Source organism: Centruroides sculpturatus, unplaced genomic scaffold, assembly GCF_000671375.1.
Source record: "Centruroides sculpturatus isolate CEXI.00-Female unplaced genomic scaffold, Cexi_2.0 scaffold409, whole genome shotgun sequence".
NCBI classification, from domain to species: Eukaryota; Metazoa; Arthropoda; class Arachnida; order Scorpiones; family Buthidae; genus Centruroides; species Centruroides sculpturatus.
This window is the reverse complement of record NW_019384561.1, coordinates 1-23,660: the sequence shown is the minus strand read 5'-3', so window position 1 is coordinate 23,660 and position 23,660 is coordinate 1. Positions and strand designations below refer to the sequence as shown.

General features: G+C 28.6%; 2 protein-coding genes across 3 annotated transcripts in view; one reads left to right on the top strand and one right to left on the bottom strand.

The window, feature by feature from the left end:
* The window catches only part of LOC111623962 (WD repeat-containing protein 44-like), a 32,530-nt gene extending 10,454 nt beyond the window's left edge, over positions 1-22,076 (top strand). The window contains exons 4-16 of one of the 2 annotated variants that reach the window (XM_023366704.1): positions 2,420-2,527; positions 11,427-11,500; positions 11,610-11,770; positions 11,859-11,903; positions 12,008-12,101; positions 15,791-15,858; positions 15,963-16,067; positions 16,239-16,361; positions 20,641-20,832; positions 20,915-21,016; positions 21,089-21,204; positions 21,281-21,408; positions 21,470-22,076. In XM_023366704.1, the coding sequence (XP_023222472.1) occupies positions 2,420-2,527; positions 11,427-11,500; positions 11,610-11,770; positions 11,859-11,903; positions 12,008-12,101; positions 15,791-15,858; positions 15,963-16,067; positions 16,239-16,361; positions 20,641-20,832; positions 20,915-21,016; positions 21,089-21,204; positions 21,281-21,408; positions 21,470-21,672 (1,519 nt within the window). In that variant the 3' untranslated portion in view covers positions 21,673-22,076. The remainder of the gene's footprint in view (positions 1-2,419; positions 2,528-11,426; positions 11,501-11,609; positions 11,771-11,858; positions 11,904-12,007; positions 12,102-15,790; positions 15,859-15,962; positions 16,068-16,238; positions 16,362-20,640; positions 20,833-20,914; positions 21,017-21,088; positions 21,205-21,280; positions 21,409-21,469) is intronic. The other variant, XM_023366705.1, reaches the window with a different exon arrangement.
* A 4-nt stretch (positions 22,077-22,080) lies between these two features.
* On the bottom strand, positions 22,081-23,629 carry LOC111623963 (trafficking protein particle complex subunit 1-like). The gene is made up of 4 exons (XM_023366706.1): positions 22,763-23,629; positions 22,609-22,679; positions 22,314-22,452; positions 22,081-22,248 (listed from the first exon to the last, which is right to left on the bottom strand). The coding sequence occupies exons 1-4, from the start codon at positions 22,859-22,861 to the stop codon at positions 22,120-22,122; spliced, it is 438 nt and encodes a 145-aa protein (XP_023222474.1). The 5' UTR covers positions 22,862-23,629; the 3' UTR covers positions 22,081-22,119.
* Between the last annotated feature and the right edge of the window lie 31 nt (positions 23,630-23,660).

Genomic DNA, 23,660 nt, shown 5'->3' with positions numbered 1-23,660 from the left:
AACCGACCGCGTTCTAGTCGGCAAATTCAAATGTCTGTTAGTGATGTGGCGCTACAATATTTGGCTATGTCTTGGCTACTTTAATATTATTTTTGTTAAATTTTTGCGTGTTTTAGCTGGCAACATCGCTTCGACCATTGAAGGGAGGCCAGTATTTAAACGAGACTTAATTTTTTAATTATGAGTGGTTGTTTGTTTTGTGAACAATAAAATAATTTTAAAATAATTTTTAACGATACAATAGTGACGATTATTATTTTTTAAAATATNTAACCTAAATAACACTTGGTATTTTAATCAAAAACATTTTTAATAAAATAGCAATTTGATTTCTTGAAGTAATTTATTTTAAGTGTTAAAAAATATCTTTCTCGTGAATTATTCTGAAATTTCTTAATCAAATTTACTAAATTCCTTGGTTTTATACAAAGACTTCTAACTAAATTTAAAAAGTACAGCTATTCAGATCTATAATTATAAATATGAATTTGTTTGAATTTGAAAAATCAGTAGTTATAATAAAAATTAGCTGTAGATAATTATTTTGATATAGTTTTTTTTGTGCTTGATATGAATATATTCAGAATTGTCAATTTATTCTTTAATTATTAACTGTTTAAATTATTCCTTCCTTTTCAATACAAATATGATTTCTGAAGAATATGAAAATATTTTGAATATTTCAGTTATTATTAGGAAAGTATAATTACATTCTCTTATTAAATTTTTGAATGAAGATATTTCTGATTATTATAAATATCTTGATTCAAAATTAGTTTTTTCAAATTGAAATTAGTTTTGATTTCTCTATAATCATATCTACTTATTTGCATTCAAAGCAATATTTCATATATTGGGCATCCCATAAACCACAAGAAGTTATGTCGATCTTTGTTTGTTCTCTTGCAGGTAAAGCATGGTAATAAATAAAGAAAAATAACTTCCAGTTTTTTGATGGTTGCTTTAGTGACTGTGGGTCTTCACTATCAAAATAATTTAAATTTGTTTTTCCACCATGTTCTACCTGTAAAAGAAGAACTAAAGATTGATGTAATTCCCATGGTTCCAGACTTATGGAATGCCCAGTATATACAAAACAATGCAAATGAATTTTTAACAATACTATAAAATTATGTGCACATATTATTATAAGATAGTTTAATTTTGAAACGTAATGCAAGTCAAATCCAATTGTAACAAAATATAAGCCTTCCTTCCATTGAAATTGTTTACTTAATACCTTAATCTTTTAAATTGTTTACTTAATACTTAATCTTTGGAGTTTTTGACTTGTTTCATTATATTCATTTATTTTCATAATTTTAATCAGACAAAAGTACAGTATTTACTACATTGCTAAGAACAGTTGTTCTAAATGTTACTTTGTACAGTTACAAAAAACATAATAAGAACCTACAAGAAAAGATCAACTCTGCCATAGTTTTAATTGTGTTTCTTGGCTTGAAAAAGAGACATCTGAGAAGATGTTTAAAATATTTTATTTTGTATTTGTCTTCAAATGCAGTATTTTTTAAAATATATTTTGTAATAATTTAATAAAAATTAATTTCTTCATAAAAAGTTAGTTTGTGCCTTCTCAATTAATTTGTATTTAACAAATTTTATAATCTCATTCTAATGTCAGATTATTCAGTATTAATAATTTATATATTATAAATCTTTTATATTTATATTCTTAAAAATTGTATTTGCAATTTTTCCTGATTTACAAATAATTTTATAAAATGGAATAAAAATTGAATTTATTATTTAATAATTGGATTTTTATACAATTATATTAATTCATTTAACAATAATAAATCTTTATAATGATATGGCAATGCCATTTTGATGTAGTAAAGAATTCCATATTGAATATCAATCATTTGAGAATGATTATTTGTGTACATTTTATTTTGTTAAGCTATTCGACAGTGGATTGAGACCAGACAGAACCAGAGTTGGCTTAGGAAAATTCCACATCTATGTATATTTATTTGGTTTGTTTGAATGTATAATATATAATGTAAGTTGTGTTTATAAACATAGTTTTGTATCTCTAACAACTTTCTACTTCCAATGACTAAAGAAATTCATATAGAACAGTGGTTCCCAACTTGTGTTCCATGGAACCTTAGGATTCTACAATTAAAGTAGTTTTTTAGCTTTAAAAATTGAATTTATTATTTAGTGATTGGTTAGACTATTTCTAAAAATATAAATTATAATTAATGAGAGTCAGTGTCTTATTGCCAAAGATTTTTATTAATTTATTATTAATTAGGCACAACCTATTTGAATATTTGTCTGCTTGTAAATACAACTAATAATTAGGAAAACAAAAAAACATTATCAAATTTCTGTTACAGTATAAAGCATTTATAAAAAGTTTTATAGTTTAAAAGTTTTTATTTTCCAGTAATCCTAATTCACACAAAGATAGGGAATCAGATGAAGAGAGTGTTGATTTAAAGAAAGATTCGGGACCACATGATACGGTTGATGCAAAGAAAGTGTGGAGGAAAGCGTAAGTTTGTTTAAAAAATATGCAGTATTTTACTCTTATTACCTAAGAAAAAGGTCATTTNTCTCTGACAGATTTTCATCTGAGTTTTAGAATAATATAAACTTTAATGTATAGATGAGATAAATAAATTGTTAACAATTATTGGTTTTAATGATCAAATAATTTTTGAATTTGCCTGTCTTAGAGCTCTGGTTTTCTAATTATTATTTATTTATTAAGTTCAATCTATTAAAATTTCAGAAATATTTTGTTTATTTGATTCATAGTAAAACTAGATATAAAAGTTTTGATATAATTAATAATGACAAATTAATAACTATCCTAAATAGATGCACTGCCTCTTGTAATAATTAGTAAATAGGATGTTGAATTTTATAAAGTAATAAAAAATGACCAAATAAAAAGTTTACATGTGGGGAGTAGACTTTGTAAAGTCATAAGCCAGCTATGCTATTACTGTTCTGTTGCAGGTAGTGATAAATACAAATCTTGAACATTTATTTAGTACAGATTTTAGGAATTTTAGCCTTAAGGAGAATGTTGCAAGTCATGTAATACTTAGTACTAACATTCATTTGGTAATTAAAAACAAGCTATTTACTTACCTAAGAAGATATATCTCTATGGTTAATATTTCTATTTTTTTCATAAAAGTAAAACACAAACTATTTTACAAATGGGGTGAAGATGTAAAGCAGATTAGCAGTGATATCATTACATTATGATGAAATATGCTGGTATCCCTGAGCAGGGATAGATATATCCTCCTAGGTAAGTAAATAGCATATGTTTAATTATTAAATATATGTTAGTACTAAGTTTTACACAACTTATATATAGCAACATTCTCCTTGTGAGTCCACTTGTCCAAGTAAACTTTTCATTTGATCACAACATGTACATTAAATTTATGTTTTGTAATGCTATGGTGAACATTCTTAATTGATGTCTGATTAGAAATTTTGTAATTAGTTACTGATAGACTTTTTACATATTTTCTAAAAAGTATTCCTCTGAATGTTTGGAGTTTTTATGAATGAAATTCCTGCAGATTGACACTTTTTGTGTCAATCATTAGACATACAAATACAATTCAACAAGTTTTATTGTTAAATTAATTATTTAAAGTTATAAAAATTTAATTTGGTAGATTAACATAAATATGTTTTTTTCTTACATTTAAAGAAATTGATTCTATTGACTTGCATTTCCTCCTCACTAAGTCTTGTAAAAACTATAAAATTATTATTTCACAGTTTCAATCTGATTCTTTCTTTGCTTTTTAATGGTGACAAAGACATAATTCATTAAATAAATTAGTTGTATAGATCAGAATATTTATACTGTAACAGGGGTGACACAAACAGTATATTAAATACTGTTTCTTAGAAAATATTATCTTCCATCTTTTACTACCTATACCTTCATATATATAATACAGAATTTACTATAGTTCCAAATCACTTCCATAATTCAGCATTCAGCACAGAATAAGAAATATTTATTTATTTTATATTCTACTTTTTCTGTTCTCTTTACATATAATGAAAGGAGAGAAAAAGAACAGTGGATGCAAATAACTTGTTTGCTTGTTATATTTTAATCATGCATGTGTGCTAATTCACTAATGCAAATCAGTTTATTCTTATTTTAAAGTATTGTATATAGTATTCTTTTAACAGTCTATTATCTCATATATTTAGTGCATACTACTTTTTAAAATATTTATCTTTTCATTTAAATAATTGTTTTTGGATATATTAAACACTACTAACAAAGAAATGACTAAGAATACTTGCATTCTTTTCTTTCCAGAAATAATTTTATGAATTACTACTATGAATTATTTATTTCTTATTCACTGCAAATTCTTTGCTCATAACACTAAGAAATATAAATCAATATTATTATTCAATTGCATGCTAATAACTTTATTTTTGTTCACTTTATCAGGCTTTTTATATATTTCTTATATAAAAAAAAGCTTGAAAGTGCTTGGTATTTTAAGGAATTATGCTATGAAAAAAAAATTTAAATTAGATTTTATTAATAAAATCCAGAACTTTTGGTACCAACATTCTAGGAAAGAACTATTACTATAATTAAGATAACAATAAATTTATTATTATAAATGTGATGTTTTCAACTTAATTTTAAGTTGTCATCAGCATAGAACCTACATTCAAATGGCATAAAACAAATCATTACACATTTAATAGTCTGTGGATTTTAGTCCTAAAAGTGTTGTAGATTTAAAATAACTTCTAAAACAAAAATTTAAAACATTTTTGTACAATTAAATAAATGTATATAATTTGTAAATATATTGAATACAATCTACGAAATAGATTTTATGCTTGAGAAACTTCTGTAGTAAGTGTATTTTCAAAAATCACATTGTTCTTATGAATTTATATCATTTTTCAAATTTAGCAACAAGTATTTTTAATAAAATAATTTCTAAAATTTAACCTTATAAGGCAATAGTTTTTTCATGTAACTTGATTTCTCATAAATAAAAGCATACATTTTTACAGGAAAAATTTTTCAGCTTTATCAAGAATTTGATCATTTCCTTTATGATAAAAGGTAATGTTAATTACAGGAAAATAATACAAAATTGTCATTAATAATGGAAACATGAAATTAAATATTCATGTAGCCTGAATATAGAGTTAATTATAATAAAATAAATAAGCATGCTTATAAATATGAATAATTTAATTTATGATAATATGTAATTAAAGAACGGAAATCCATGACCGAGATGTACGCGGGCTTTTCGGTGTTTTTGAGGAATACTATGTAATTAAATACCATTAAACTATAATTTTCAAAAGAAAAAATTAATTAAAACTTTATTCCTGATTATATAATTTTAAAAGTTTATTGATAAGTTTTTTTTATATTGGTAAATGATACTGTTTTATTTAAGTTATATGAAAGGTTGTCTTGATTCTTCTTTTTCAGTCCTAATCATATTTGGAATTTTTTCCTCTAAGCTTTTTTAAGGAAATTCACAAAATAGAATGAAAAAATATCCAAAATTTATTTTTTAAAAATTAGGTACTAGGTATGATAATTTAATTCCCAGAATGGCTGCTTAGATGCCCATGACCTAATTATATTGAAATGATATGTGCATTCATGTTTGAACTACGAGGCGTGTTCGGAAAGTAAGTACCGTTTTGGAAAAACTCACATAAAAAATCTTTTTTCAAAACAAAATTTATTGTTACATGAAAGAGCATGTTGGAAACTATTTTTCTACATAGTTACCACCATTGTTCAGACATTTGTCATATCGGGAAACCAACTTGTCTATACCCTCTTCAAAGAAAGATGCTGCCGGTGAAGACAGCCACTGCTGAACATTGATTTGTGACAACATCATGCAAAACAGTTTTTGAAATTTGTGGAAACTCATCACAAAGCAATCTTATTGTGAACCGTCTGTTTTCAAGAATTTTCTCATTCACTTTTGCAACCAAATCATCATTGACAACAGAAGGCTGGCCAGTCCGTCCTTCGTCATGAACATTGGTGCATCCAGCATTGAATTGTTTAATCCACTTTCTCACAATTCCATCACTCATTACATTTTCAGCAAAAATCTCTACAAGTTGAAGATGAATTTCAACTGGCTTAACATTCTTTGCGTTCAAAAACCGTATTACAGAACGCACTTCACAGTCGGCGGGATCGGCAATCGTCTTAAACATTTTGAACGCTCACTAACACATGGAAAAACATCACAATCTGGCTCTAATGGCGTCACTGGACTGACAATCAACCAGAGACACGTGTGCACAGATGCTGAACTGCGATACTACCACTGCGGTGGCGGTAAAACGAAACGGTACTTACTTTCCGGACGCCTCGTAATACGTGTGTAAATTTCAAGCTGACAGAGCTAGTTGCTAATTTGCTATTGGGAAGGTAATAGTTATCTGTGTTCATTCTTTAGCATAAAAATGGGTGACAAAATTTAGAGCAACATATTAATATTAAATTTTGCATGAAAATTGGCAAATGTGCTACTGAAACATTATAGTATGACCCAGAAACAAAACATTAAAGCATGCAATGGATATTTCCAAGTTTACCATGTCATACTCAAGACCATGCTGGTGTGTTTTTTTGATTACAAGGAAATGGTCCACCAAGAATTTATTGAACAGGGACAAATAGTCAACTAACAATGCTATTTAGAAGTACTACAGAGATTGAGATTTTGTTTGAAGAAAAAGATCCAAACTGTGGCCTGACAAATGGATCATTCATCTTCACAATGGGCCAGGTCATAGTACACTCACTGTGAAACATTTTTTCCCCAAAAAAGTGATTACCCAATTAGATCATCCTGTCTATTTACCTGACTTAGCTCTCTGTTATTTCTGGCTATTTCCAAAATTAAAAGCTGCACTGAAAGGACAAAGATTTTCTAATACAACAAATATCCAACAGAATATGAGACAGCTGCTCAACAGTATTCCAGAAAATGAGTTCAGTCCTGCGTCCAGAAATGGAAAACCTGTTTAAGTTAGTGTATAGATGTACAAGGAGAGAGTATTTTGAAGGTGACAGTAGCCATAGTGTACAGTTCTGAATGTATATTTTAATTAAATTGTCATACCTTGTGTGTATATATATATATATATATACATATATACACAGTATATAGAAAAAATAAGCATTGATTACAATATAACTAAAATTTTTTTTATCAGAATTGATTCAAGCATAATTGACTTTTTCCGTGTCATGATTCACTTATTACACTTCAAAATATATGTTTGCAACAAAATAATAATTATTATTTCTGACTGAAAAATCTTCTATAGAAACTTATAGTAGTGCTAAACAAATTGTACAAAAGCAAGATAGTATTAAAAACACAAATTTATTTGCTAGCATAAATGAATAAAAGTTGATTGAACATAATCTAAGATAGTATACTGATCTCATAATGTTATATTCACTATATGTGACATAATTTTAAATGTGTTTTTGTAGTTACTTATTTTACATCATATTTCATTTACTAAATAATTTTTTCTCCCTGAAAATATGAACAAAACAGAAGGGTAGAAAAATTACATGTAAGAAAATATATGTAAACACTGTAGCATTTAGGAGTTTTTCAGTAACTAATGAGTAACTATTTACTCATCACAATACTATTTTTCACTTTTGATTTTCAAATATCAACTTACTTATTTATTTAATGGATCATTTGTCATCAGTTTTACATTTACGAATAGGAAAAAATGTGTTTCTTGGTCTCCTTTACTAATTACTTTGATTGTTATATGAGTAAGAATGACTTTTCATTCATGGGATTTAGTTTGGTGATGGATCCAGAACCAGCAGTGGCTTGATGGCTAGCATTTGTGGGAGACTTTTGTACATGCTATTGTGTCTTACTAGGAAAGTTCCTTATTGTGTTGCAGACTAATCTATTAGCTATTATTTAGTGTGTATGTGCTATTTTTACATAGATGTCTTTTTAATGTGACTGTCTACGTTGTTCTTGACAGTCAGGTTGCCTGAAAGGTACTTTATTATTGTCAGGTTACTTCAGCACTTGTTCAAAAGTACTGCTTGTCTTTTGATAAATTGGCTGTCCACATTCAAGTTTTTCCTTTGCAAGTGCCAGGACTTGAGGGAATTACTGGCAATAGAAATGATGATTTACTGGCCAAGAAGGGAGTTTACTTTCCTGGTCTAAAGCAGAGTAAGACCTTTTTGGTTGGCATTGTGACCAGTTTTATGGTCACTTTTGCAAACATTTGTGCCAAGTGAAACATTCTTTCTCAGCTTTTTGCCACTTCTGTGGATCTGCTGCGGGGACTTTTCTGCATTTCATTTGTGAATATGCAGACCTTTATTCGGATAGATGAATTCTTCCTTTTTTGAGTTCTGGTGACTGTTTTTCAGCTTTTCTTTAAAGGTCCATTATTTTTTTTTATGGATATCAGACTTCTGAAATTAATTCTCATGTGGCATGCAATGCATATTTTAGGTCAAAAGTACTTTTCTCTCTGTCTTTCACTTGTACAATCTACAATTAATCTTAATAATTAGATTAGATCAGATCACTTTATTATAACAAAATATGAGTTAACATCTTTTTAGAATTATTTATCAAATTATGTTACATAATAAGCAGATATATATTAAAATTTGTAATGAACAAACTACACTGATAATTCTGTAAAAATATATACAGTATTTCTCAGAAAAGCCATGCTAGGATTACAATATATCTAATATATGGTAAGCCTGGAGCTTTACCTTTAATTAGTACCTTTAGGCAACATGCATTAATTGTATGACATTGAGATGGGGAAGGTTGTTGATGAATACTGACATGAGAGGTCATCAGAGTGTTTGCATATACAAAATAATTCATTTATTTTGGAATATTCTGTTGTTAACTGACATTTATTGTACATATGATTGCACAGCTGAGGAAGTGGAGACAGTGGTAATGACGAGTTATATTCAGGAAGGGGTGTGAGTAAAAAATAAAGCAAAACATGTCATCACAATATGTGCCCATACCACCATCTCTTAAATGATTTTAAATGCTGAATCCAACAATACAATCAGATTTGAAATTAAAGAAACCATTCAGAAATTATATCCAAAAAACCTTATCTACTAGGTTTTATTAAAAGTGAAAATAATATTTTTTCATTGAAATGTTCTTTCAAGTACAGTAGAGCATCAATTATCCGACCCCCGTCACATCAGTTAACTGACCATTCTAGTTGGCAAATTTCAAATGTCCGCTAGTGATGTGGTGCTACAATATTTGGCTATGTCTTGGCAACTTTAATATTATTTTTGTTAAATTTTTGCGTGTTTTAGCTGGCAACATTGCTTCGACCATTGAAGGGAGGCCAGTATTTAAACGAGACTTAATTTTCTAATTATGAGTAGTTGTTTGTTTTGTGAGCAATAAAATAATTTAAAAATAATTTTTAACGATATAATAGCAACGATTATTATTTAAAAAAAAAATTTATTAGGCTTAACATCGATGAAAATTCAACGCGAAGTTGGTTAATAGCGATATACTAATACACTATACTAATAATGTATTTTTTTTCATTCTTTTCGGTTATCCGACCAACCTGAGTTCCCAATTGAGTCTGATAATCGATGCTGTACTGTAATAAGACATAGTAATGAAATGTTGGGAGTTGTGTTTACCATGAATTTTTCTAGTGGGATACATTTTGTTTGACAGTGATTATATTCAAAAACAGCCTGGTATTGAATTAAAAAGTTCTCTAAAGGTTCCTTAATTCTCTAATTTAATAAAAAATCAGAAAATGAATGGACTTAGGGAATTAGGAAATTAAATAAAATTAGGCAATGAAAAATATAAACAAATATTTATATGTTTGCACATACTTTTCCACATGTTTCTACATTTGTCTTTCATTGCAGATATATTTATGTTTACATGTAAATATAAACAAAGCTTTAAAATTACATTTGGAACATGGTAAACTCTGCTTCAATTCCATCTCCTTTTATATTATCACGTGTTCTTGACTCTGTAAATATCATTTATGTAGGAATAATATAAGTCTCAGAAAGATTTCTTTCCCAAAATCTCAATTATAAAACATTGAATATACTGTATAAGTTTATTATCTAAGTAAGCTATGTATCAAATAATCACTGTCTAAAAATTAGAAATTTCTGGTTGTTTTTTGTTCTGAAAACAATTCTTTTATAAATTTTTCAAAAAGTTTATAAAGTTTATTGCTGAATTTTAAAGTAAATTTTTATTGTTGAGTTTTAAAAACCCATAACTAATGTTTATGGTTTGTTGAAAGCCATCTTTAGGTTACATCGGGTATAGAATATTTGAATGCACATATCAAATTTAAGCTTCAATTCTTACCATAGATCAAATATGTCATAAGCAATACTGTACTTATACAACCTTTAATGTCATTACAAATTTCTCACTGCACAGTAACTTTCCAGATACCCTGTAGTTCTATACATTGTACTGTATACCTTAGCAAACCTGAAGATATTCATTACATGCCATATTAGCAATATCTTGGGCAACACCTATTAAACTATGATAGACAATGCCATTTTGTAATTCTGCTATGTAATATGTATAAGTTTAAATAAAATAAGTAAGAAACTGAAATTTTCTGAAACTTAGTTAAAACTGTTTAAAACTGAATAACTGTATCAAAATATATCAAAAGTTTGTAACCATAGTGTAATTATTGTAATGAATAAACAAGACTGTTTCATTATAAATCAAGCAGTTTAGATACTATTTAATTTATAATAAGTTTATAATGGGTATTTATTTTTGACCACTTGTACATATAAGCTGAAGATGGCTTAAAATAAGCTGAGAACATTCCTGTTATGCTAATAAAATTTGACTTTCAGAAAAAAAGAAGTTTTATTTCTAATAGTTTAGAAAATAGGATCAGAATTTATACAATTTGAAAACACACTTTATTTTGTGATTTTTTTTTATTAAATCTTTTCTGTTGTTATATTCTTTATAAATTTATGAAATTTGAAAATTTTCTTATGAATAGTTTTCATAATAGCAATAGCATCAAAGAAAACTAATTATAATTTTGTCATTCTGTAAGTGCAAATATCCTTTAAATAAATTTTTATAAATATAAATAATCATTATTATTAAATTTATTTATGCCGCTTATAGAGCTTATTATTATCTAGCATTTCAAAAATTTTTTAATTTCTTTTAAGTGGAATTTGACTTGTAATATGTTTTGCATATTTTTGTTTTAATTTTTAATTATAAATACTGACAGGCAAAATGAAAAATCATTTAGTAATTTTATATATTTATTAAAGTATATTTATTGCTTTTTAGCAAATGGATAAGGAAAAAAATAGAGAAAACAGTTGAAAAAACAGTAAATAAATTGAAAGATGTTGCTGACGAAGGTAAATGTGTAAAATACATTAATAACTTTAACATAATTTGTTCCATCTTTAAATAAATAAATATATTTTATAACAATTTTTAATTATGTGGTTAAATATTTTCCTACAGTGAAGCATTCGCGGCACAGCGAAGACATCGACACTAGTGAAGAAGAGACTATGTCACCTGACGCACGACCATCCGTAAAAATAAAGGCTTCCGGAAGTCACAAAGGACCATATGAATTTGAAGGAATTAAAGTTTTACAAGAATTAACTGGAGAACATTCGGTAATATAAGATTTATCTTGTAACTTAGTAAATTTACTTTATAAATTCAATATTGAATAATCTTATTTCAAAATGTTTTCATATTCAGGGTGCTATATGGACCATGAAATTTTCATCTTGTGGGAGATTGCTAGTAAGTTAGTCTTTCTTAAGATTAAAAAACTTTTTAATGTTAGTCTTCAGTTTAAAGTAATTTGTTAATGTATTTAAAGAATCACTAATTGATCATTTAAATAGGCTTCTGCTGGTCAAGATCACATTCTGAGAATTTGGGTTTTGCGTGATTCTTATTCTTACTTTGACGATATGAGACAAAGATACAATGCGGAAGGTAATAAAATTTTTAACAATTTATTAAATATCATTACATATTTATACATTTAAAATTATTCAGTATAATTAAAATAACTTAAAAACTAAAACAATGAAATTTGATCCATAAATAAGACTTTTTCACTAAGTTTTATTTCGTGTGTTCATCAAACAATGGTGCCTTAGTCTCACAGCACTGTACAGTTACATGTAAATAAAAATTTTTTTAAATCAAAAAATGCTGGAGGAAGGATACAGATAAATATAATTATATTTTTATTTAAAACTAAACATTGAATGCCGTGATATCACCAAAGGCCTCAATGCAGAATAGTGTGGGCTTATTTTCACAATTTGTAAATGTGAATCTCTACCCTCTAATTTTGTTCAAATATGTATAGAAAAATTTGTGCCAAAAATCTACTCTATTGGTGAATATTTACTGGTAGCTTAATGTCACTGAAGTTTTATTGGTTCCAAATAGTAAGGATGAGCATAAGCATATGCCAATCACAAGCTTGAACCACAATATATACATTTTAGTGCAACAGTTTGCAAAACTGTAGTTGGTCATCTCAATAAATAAACTATTAAATTAATCACACATTAGTTACATGACATTCCCACAAAATTAATTTCTGTCACGACTTGTGATCATTATTTCACTGACATCATCAAGTCTTGTGGCAAATGTTTTCCCCTGTTTCTGGTTGAGGCCAGCACCTGGAGCCATGTACCATGCACGCTGGCTATCAAAGATAACTTACAGTTTGAAGGTGTTGTTTAAGGGTTGTTTAAGGGCCAATTCCACTTAACAAAAAAAGAACAGGATGTGTGTCTTTGCTGCACATGTGTACTTGAAACTCAGGATTTCAGTTCCATTGGTAGCCAGTTCTCCTAACAATGACCTTCATCTTCTGAAATCACTTCTTGAATACTCGGAAATCAACATGACAATATCCAAGGCATCATCTCTCAAATTTTCTAAACACTTATGGTATTTGTCACCAGATTTGGTTGCTTTAGCTTTTTTCGACAACCATGTAAGTTCTGCTACAAAGAGGCTAATGATTACAGCAATGCAAAATGATGACGACACTGAACAGGGTCACACTAAATGAATCACTGTTGACCTGGACACATTTATGGGAAAAAATCTTAAGGACTTTATATCTGAGAAGTCATGGACTCTGTTTGAATTAATGGAACTTCTAGATACATTTCTCACTGTAGATCCTGACCTGTGAAAAGATAGAGAGGACTACCAGAAGGCTGCAGACTCAGTACATGCCATTAAAGTTGTTAATGACCACGTAGAATGCATAGTCACAGGAATTCAGTGGCCTAATGACTCATGATGAATTACAACTTCAGTATTTGTTGCAAGTTGTTCAACAGGCTTATCCAGACAGCAAGAAGGAGACACTCTCTGCCTCTATCAAAATAAATTGATAAAGTTGCATTGAACATTGTACTGAAAATTTCAAATTTTGTGAATTGTGACATTTAAAAATCTTTTTGTTGCATTTTTGGTTTGTAATCCATCAAGTTTTTGAATATTGTAGAGTGTACATGACTAATTTGTCTGTAATTGTCTAAAAAAAGTGAAACAAGTCTGGTTTACTAAAACAGGTTTGTATGTTTTCATTTGTCATAAATTGCTCTTTTTATAAACTTTGTGATCATCAAGCGATATCTAAATATTAATGTATCAAGTTAAAATTTTTTCTGTAGTAATTTGAGACCAGTTGGAATAATTCTGGAGGATAGGACCACAAAAAAGTAATTCAATTTATTTTTTCCCTATTTTAAGCACCACACTAATGCAGAATCCAAATTTTCTTATGGTACTGTACATCCATTATTATTATTTTGTTTGCATACCACTAAGCATTGGGAATCTTGGAAATTATGAAATGGAAAACTGGTCAGATTGTCAAGAAGAATTTATTTATCACATTGGATTTTTATTTCAAATATACAAAAATTAAAAAAATATAAAACAATGTAAATTCTCAAATCAATTTTAGTGACATTAAGCATTTTTAACAATGTTTCATCATACATTTTTTTATTCAAACATCTTCTGTTTATTTGGCACATTATCACAAGAATTAGTAGGACGGACAAACTTTGCAATTTACTGAATAAGTATATTGATTTACCATCATATGAAGTTCATTAAATAGTCTTATACTCTTTTTTATTAAAATTGCTTAATTTATCAAACCTGCTTTTATTTTCTTGTTAAAGAAATATTTTTATTTTGAAAATAGTAAAATAGTATTTTATAGATGGAAATTGCAATGCTTACAAAGGATGGGCCACATTGTTTAAATAACTTCATAAAGTTTTCATCAATGCTCAACTCTGTAAATCAAGCATGTATTATATTTGATCCAGTCATACTACTTACTTCACTAAACTTGAATAACAAGATATGCTTCAAAATTGATATTGTTATCATCTCCATTATCTTCAGGGAAATGAAAGCTAAAAGTATTCAAAAAGTGACAAGAATATTTACAGTTTGATATCATCAAGTATTCATCTTGTAAAAACCTGAAGAACTTTTGCATTTATCCAATATTGTATTATACTTCCCAGTTATAATTTTGAAAGAATGAAACACAATTAAAAGTATGGATTTTTTTCGGCATTAAAAGTAATTAATATTGAAAACAAATTGTAAAAGTTTTCCAAAATTTTTGTCAAATGCATTCAACATTTTGTATAAAACTTTTGCCAAACCATACACTAACTGCACAGTATACATACTTTGATCTATATTTATTTCTAATTATATTAATTATGAATTAATATAGAACAGAAAAGTTTTATTCATTTTGTTCAGTATAAGTAAAATTATTTTCAATTTCAGCATTGCATGTTATATCAATATTAGAAGTTAAATTCAATAAATATTTTGAAAATAACATGTATTCTGATGAGAATCTATCCCTATCTATACATTTGTTTCATCAATTAGATAATGAACATTTTTTAATATGTAGTGATTGTATAATAAATATAGAAGAATCCACTTAATATAATCACTTTGTGACTTCTATTTATAACATTAAGCAGGGTAAGATTACTGTTAGTGCAAATTGTGGTTTTATTTACTCTAATATTAAAAGGTCAGTAAAACAAATAAAATATATAACTTAAAGATTTATTAATTATAATTATTATTGTTAATAGTAATTCATCCAATACTGTTTGCCTGCTAGAGCCCTAAATAATCAATAATATTTCTTTTTTTAAATTATTAATTAATTAATAAATAATATTTCTTATTTCATCTACTGTATTAAGATCAAATAATGATTAAAACATTGTTTAAAACTGATAATTATGTACAGCTGTTATCAATTAACTGTGTGTTAAGGCAGAGAGCTTAAAAATACCTATTTATTTTAAAATAATGAAATAATTCTGATTACAATGAATGAAGTTTAATAAGTGTATTTTAACTTATATGTTTTAAGACTGCTAATTTTGATAATATTAAACAACTGATGATAATATCCATGATTACAATAAGTGGATTCTACTGTATTCAGTTGCTGAAAAAAAAAATTAATTAAATTTAAATTTTAATAAAATATATTAAGATATATTGTAGTGTGGAAAAGTTATTGTTTCAATTTTTGTTGTAATAAGTTTTTATTAATAATTATAGAGGATTAAATTTATGTTTTTCAGGTAAAGTTTCTCCAACCCCTTCACAAGAAAACATTGGTATGCAACAAAATGATGAACATGCTAAAAGTGTAAGTAATCCAAAGAAACTTTGAAATTCTAAGTACTATTTTTTTTTTTTTAACCAATGAATTCATTTTATCAAAATGATTTATTAATAACCTATATTAATTAGGAAAATGCAGAAGCATCCGAAGATATGAAAGGCCCTTTTATGCCAAAACCATTCTGTACCTATGAAGGACATACGGCAGATCTCTTAGATATATCATGGTCTAAAGTAAGTGTTGGTTATACATTCAAAGAACAGTTTTAATATTTGGTAATTTTATAAATCAATTTTATTAAATATATAACAAAGAAAAATCCTTAACTGGTTATAATAAAACAAAATTGTAATTATTTAGTTATTATAATGAAACAATTAACCAAAAGTAATTTTTATATTTAGAATTATTTCATTTTATCTTCATCGATGGATAAGACAGTGAGACTGTGGCATATTTCGAGAAGAGAGTGCCTTTGCTGTTTTCAGCACATAGATTTTGTCACCGCCATAGCATTTCATCCAAGAGTAAGTCACATTTTGAATAGATTCTTATTAGTAGATATAAGGTCACAGATAAGGTCTGAATCTCTCACCATATACATTTAAAAATATTTTAGTAATGAGAAAAAAAAAAATGTGTAAAATAAATCCACCATGAAGGTGTAAATTAAACAATGTACGGTCAACCCTGTGAGGTCCCCGGTTGATGCAAACTAATGGGTTGGAATTATAGTGGATGTTAATTGGAAAAATCAANAATATGTATAAAAGTTTACAGCTTTGTGAATTTTTTTTTTTTTTGAGTTTATGCCGTTGAAATAAATAAATAAAAAAATAAAAGAATTTGTCGGTTTTGTTTACACGTTTATTGGGCCGCATTGGAACTTGTTTTGGGCCGCATGCGGCCCGCGGGCCGCGGGTTGGACACCCCTGCCCTAGATGTTACATTAGTTCGCAGCGCTTTCTGTTCATTAGTCTCAGTTCACGTGTTTGCTTCGTCGTGGAAGGATCTTGCTTGATAAAAGGAATCTTGAGGTATTATCAGAAAGTGACTGATTTTATTGAAAAGATTCACACTGGCCGTATTGCTGCTCAGAAAATGACATTTGCCTAAATCATTTTAGAAACATTTTAAAAGTAGGCAAAGCCAAACCACCTCTTTGGATAGATATTTTACCAAGTGACCTCTATCCAGTGAAAGTGCTGGTGGAAGTGAAGGAAAGAAAACAAAAAGCAGTGAATAAAAATCTTCTCCCTCTCTTCCGCCACTAGTTTACACCTCCACCATCGTATATCCTCAAAGGTAAAGTGCAAATAAAAGTACATTTTTTTTTTATCAATTATTATTCTATTATGGTTATTTATACATTTTCAACTACAAAATGCATTTTTCAGTGTTTTCCTTACTATAGTTATTATTTTTTAATGTGCTACTTAGCTTTAATTTGAGTGTTTTTTTCATGTTGGAATGAATTATTTAGTTTTACATGTAATCATACAGGAAAAAATGATTCACCTTACGACATTTTTTATGATACGATCTCAGTTTCGGAACGGATTAATTTCGTATCCTGAGGTACCACTGTACAGTCGACCCCCCCCATAACACGGTAGATATGTTCCGTTCTTTATGAATCCATTTGGTATGAGTTCTTGCCAATCACAGCCCTGCACGTGTGCAGTTTACGGACTACGGCTGTTTGAAAGGTTTTCTTCCATAAAATTAATCGATTCCTAGACTAATTCAACTCAACATTTCCAAAATACATATATTTTTTTGGGAATAATCTGTATAAACTATGCTATAAACAAAAAATTGTAGGATTACTTACCGAGTGTGCACCATTCGACGTCGCCATTGCTTAAGCTTGTTTTCGTCGCGGAGCAGCGCATCAAATGGCAGCCGCGATTTCTGATGTTATTTTTCTACGAAAACTTCGTTGAACTTTGGAGACATAATTAATGTAAATAAATTTTATGGCCGTTGAATAAGAAATGATTCTTTCACAAGAAATGTATAAAATTAGTGCTGTATTAGACTTACGGTACCTAATTTACATACTGTACAGATGATAGTAAACTCAACTTACTTGCCTAAACTCTCCGTAGCATGGCGCTGGACGGCAGAAAGTAGTTCGGCCACCTGATGACATTTTACCGAATTATAGGAGTTTTTTTTACCATCATATAGGAATCCGAACTATAAGAACCCGTGTTATAGGGGAGTCGACCGTATTTATAACAAATTGGCTTATTATAGCTAAATAAACTTATTATGGTGATAATTTTTTATTTCATTTATAGCATATTCATGAAATAATATCAGAAAATAAATAAATCAAGAAAAAAAAGCACTAATTAAAATTTTTTAAGTCAACAAAACGCCACCTGGAGAAAAATATGTAAAACAGATGATAAACAAGACAGTGCCATCAAGTGCTGACATCTGTTGTCGATAAATGTTATAAAAATTGATATTTACTAGGGTAACGACGAATCGTTACCCTCATAGTTTGGCTTAACAATAGGAGGTAACTACTGATTGATACTTTCAGAAGCAAAGGGTTAATGCCTTTTTATGTGAATTTTTCTCTTAAATCAGTAAAATTGTTGGGATGACATCCACTCTATGTATTTAAATTAGTTATGCAAAAAATTTGAAAATAATATCACTTTCTAGAGAAAATACTGGTACAAATAAGTATCACCTCTAAGTCTTTATTCAAACTGTACCAGAAATCTAAAGGTTTAGAGTTGATACTTTGAAAATAATAACGATCATATTAAGGATTTACAAATGTAGTTAGTCGATTTGGCATGTGAACAGCTCATATAAGGATGGACTTACAAAATATAAGAGCATTTATACAGGGATTGGACAAAAATATGGAAACACCAAAAAACCTAACCTATTACTAAGCCCTAATACAGTGTAGGAAAGCCGTTGGCAGTCTTCTCGGAATTGATAAATACAGGTCCTGTATGGTTTTAAGGGAAACTTGTACCATTCCTCCTGCAAAATAGTGGCAAGTTCAGGTAACGATGATGGAGTTGGATAGTGATCACGCACCTGTCTCCATAGTAGACTACAAAGGCTCAATAGTATTGATGTCTAGTGACTGTGTGGCCAAAGGAGATGCGCCAAATCACTCTCATGCTGACAAAACCAGTCTTGGACTGTGTGAACAGGTGCCCTGTTGTCTTGGAACACAGCATTACCATTGGGGAGCAAACATTGCACCATGGGATGGGCACAATTGCCCAAAATGGTTACATAATCTTTGGCAGTAATATGACCTTGCAGAGTAATCATGGGACCCATGGAATACCATGATATATCTCCTCAAATCATCACCAAACCCCCACCATGTTTCACTCTTGGCAACAAGCAGTCTGCATTGTAGGCTTGGGACGGTGTTTGCCAGATGTAAACTTGGCCACAGGTTGGAAACAGTGTAAAACAAGGCTCATCCGACCAAATGACTCTTTTCCATTGCTCCATAGTCCAGGTTTTATGGCTTCGGCACCACATTTTCCTCTTATGTGCATTTGCATCACTGATTAATAATTTTGGAATTGCAACTTGCCCTGAAATTCCCTGCTTATGGAGCTCCCTTCGAACTGTTTTGGCACTGACAGGGTTTGTGAGCTCCATATTCAGTTCGGCAGTGACTTTTTCAGCTGTAGTCTTCTTATTTTTTGTCACAATCCTCTTCAATGACAGTCTGTCATGATCACTCAATTACACACTTTTATCCATGTTGTGACTTAGCAGATAATGTTTTTCCGCTTGTTCTGTATGCAGTATAAATCTTTGATATGGTGCCTCTTGACACACCAAACACTTCAGCCACCTTGGTTACGGAAGCATCCACCATAAGAGCACCAACAATTTGCCCACATTCGAATTCACTTAGCTCTGACATTGTGCACTCCCACCTACACAGAACACAGTTCTAACAATGACTGACATATGCAACGTATTGAGAGATTGCACAGGTGTTGTTAGTAGTCAAATACAACAGCACAACCTAGAGGCTTGGCTAGAATCAACATTTACATTCAACTATGCATTTCATGAGGAGTTTCCATATTTTTGTCCGACCCCTGTACCTTATCTGCAATAATGACTTTGTACATATATGGTCATAAATATAATGAAACTTTTTCTTTCAATGATTATTGTCTGCAAGAAATAGCTGACATACTTTCTACATATGTTTTTACAGGATAATATCTAATATAGTTGGTTTGATTTTGGTCTAAAGTGAGTAATCAATCCACTTTATACTCTTATGCATCTGCAATACAGTATGGTCTTAAGTACTGTACATACATTTGACAACTTGCAAAAAATTTTGTACATACAATACTGTATATCATTGACCAAGCCAAAATTGGGGCCATTTATAATCATTTCTAAATATTTGATGATTACATCTTGATCTTATTGGTAGATGATTTTCTTTATTAATTTAATGCCTCACTTAGGTAATGTAAATATTCAATTGTTAAATAATCCACATAAATATGTAAATCTTGAATCTGTTCAGTATAGTACATATTTTTATTGTGTACTGTATATTTTAGTGTAAATTTGATATTCTTTAGATAATTTTTACAATAAAAAATTCAAATGACATCAAACTTGTTAAGATAAGGGTTCTGATTGATGTAAAAATGTGCATTGATTTATTTATTTGTTGAATGTAATTAATATAATCATTTCATGAAAAGTCAATGACTTCTAACATATTTAATGCATGTAATACATACAATAAATATTTTGACAAATATATTACAGGATGATCGTTATTTTTTAAGCGGGTCCTTGGATGGAAAACTGAGACTATGGAATATACCAGATAAGAAAGTTGCTCTGTGGAACGAGCTTGATGGGCAGACAAAGCTTATTACAACGGTCAGTTTTTGTCAAAATGGCAAATTTGCCGTAATAGGTTCTTATGATGGACGATGTATTTTCTATTATACCGAAGTAAGACAAAAATTATTTGTTTTCTTAAACTCTTCATCTTGTATTAAAAATTGTTATTAATAAAAATAAATTTTTTTTACAGCAATTAAAATATTACACACAAATCCACGTACGTTCCACTAGAGGAAAAAATGCACAGGGTCGAAAAATTAGTGGAATCGAACCCATGCCAGGAGAAGACAAGGTAAAAATCTGAGAAATTTTATAAAGTATTATTGCTAATTTTAAATGTATGCAAATGTTTTTTATTTATTAGATTCTAGTCACTTCTAATGATTCTCGTATCAGATTGTACGACCTGTGTGGTCTCACTCTGTCTTGTAAATATAAAGGTTACGTCAATGTTAGCAGTCAAATCAGAGCAAGTTTTAGGTAATTTAAAGAATAATTTAGAGTTATTAGCCATTTATTCACCTGATACAATAATGTAAAACAAAATTTATTTCAGTCATGATGGTAAATATGTCATAAGTGGTTCTGAAAATCAATTTATATACATCTGGAAAACTCATCATGATTATTCAAAGTTTTCCTCAGCCAGGAGAGATCGTAATGATTACTGGGAAGGAATTAAAGGTAAACGAAAGTATTTTTTCAACATTTGAAACTTCGTTATTAACACAAATTTCTATTTCAGCTCACAATGCAGTAGTAACGACTGCCGTTTTTGCTCCGCATCCTCATCTGATTTCTTGTCAGTTGGACCAAAACGAACAGCACTGTAGTACAACCGATGGCTGTTATGTAATTGCCAGTGCAGATTTCAGTGGTGCTATTAAAATATTTATAAATAAACCAAAGACAAAGTCTTCTGGTGCAACGGAAATGCCTGCATCCTAGTCTATTAGTAATAATATCCAAACATTCTGTACAGATATGTGTATTAATTAATAATGCAATTCAAGCTAAAAAATTCTGTAAATTTAAATAATTTTGAATGTTAAATTATGGCATTGTGAAAAATTTATGTAAATATATTGCATATTTAGTACATACTGCAGCTTTTTATATACATTGCTGAACAAAAATATAACTGGGCTGGTTTTTGTTAATAAAAAGAATTCTAGTTAACGTCTTACTGTCTTTAGATTTACCAAAATAACTTTTTATATGGATTAACAGTATTTATTATATAATATTTTAGAGATGACGTTTCACAATTGGCAAAAAAAAATTTTTTTTTACAGTATTTACAATTGCTATCTTTGTAAGTATTATGAATGGAATGAATTTGGAATTACAAAAATTGTATTTATGTATATACAAATGTTATAAGATTACATATCATTACATTACCCTTGTACTAAACATAGGAGAATTTTTTATGAAGTCATCTAAACGTTCGCAGAATAATTCACTTGTAATGGGTTGACCAAACTGCGATTCTGGATTTTTTATTACATATTCAACATAAATCTGCAGGAAAAAAAATTTAGTTAAAAACAATTATTCATTTCATTTTTTTTTAAACCATAGATTACCTGACGATATAACTCGTGCAGTAATTCTCGAACATTTCCCGCGGCAACGTCGGTGTTCAATACAAATTTCAATCCGGAAGGTGTTTCATAAAAGTTTAATTTATACTTGCTTGTACGAAAATTCAAGAAACCATCTTTACTAAACAAAAAATGAGATATTGTAAGATTAATATGTAAAATAAAATGTTAATTATTATTACTGTATTGTTGTATTTTATTGTACAGTACATTTATATATAAGTCTAATATTTCTGATTAGATTATATAATGCAAAACAATTATTTTTAATATTTACCAATCATTTGGTGATATTTTAGCAACAAAAGACTTGATAGAAAAGATCATACCATACATCAATTTGAATTCCTATATTATAAATAAGCAAAAATTGGTTGTTATTGTAATCGTTTAAAAAATTTTAATTCAAATTCTGCATCAATAACACTTACTTCATCTCTTGCCATACCAAACTGCCTTTTTCTATTCCATTCGCGATAAAAAATGCACATACCATTTTTATCAAATATATAAAGATTATAAATAGTCATCTGGATCTAGTAAAACATTCAAAAGTAATTTTATTCATCTTACAATAGTTTGCATTTTTATTAAAACTATGAACTGATTAACTACATTTCTTTTATCTAACTGAATATTTTCTAATCGCTATAAACCAAAAATGTTGCCAAATTGTAGGGGGTTTAGATTTAAAAAAAATAGATTTGAACCAAAATACAGGGCATTTGATTCACTTAGTTGAATAGCTAATAATGTTTTCATCTTTGTACTTTAGTGATTATAATTTTATTATCATACAGTATAAATGTTGTATAATTATTAAAATTGTACAACATTTATATGTTTAAAATAAACTTGGTTAAGTGTTTAAGAAGAGTCATCATATAAAAACATAATATATCTAAAAGAAAATAATAGAGAGGTATTTTCATATCATATCTTGGGATGGGGTAAAGATTAACAAACAAAATTTGGCCTAGTAGCTTGTGTATAAGGGGCATTAATGCTATCATCCATTTCCCAAAGATATTTTGTGAAATATTATTTTTAAGAAATTATGATTAACCTCAAAAACATACTTTATGAAAATTTTACTTCTTTTAAAAATACTTGTAAATGTATAACTTTAAATTAATCACAAAAATTTTAATGTAATACAGAAAAAACATTAGAATCCATCTTTTTAACTCATTTTATTGTTATGCAGGGGTGGAAATCTTTTGTCTGAATCAGACTTTTTCTAATATAGATAAAATAAATTTTGATGGTGAAAGGTCAAAGGAGTGGGGAAATAGGGGTCAGACTTACTGAAGATGTTATTTGCTATTA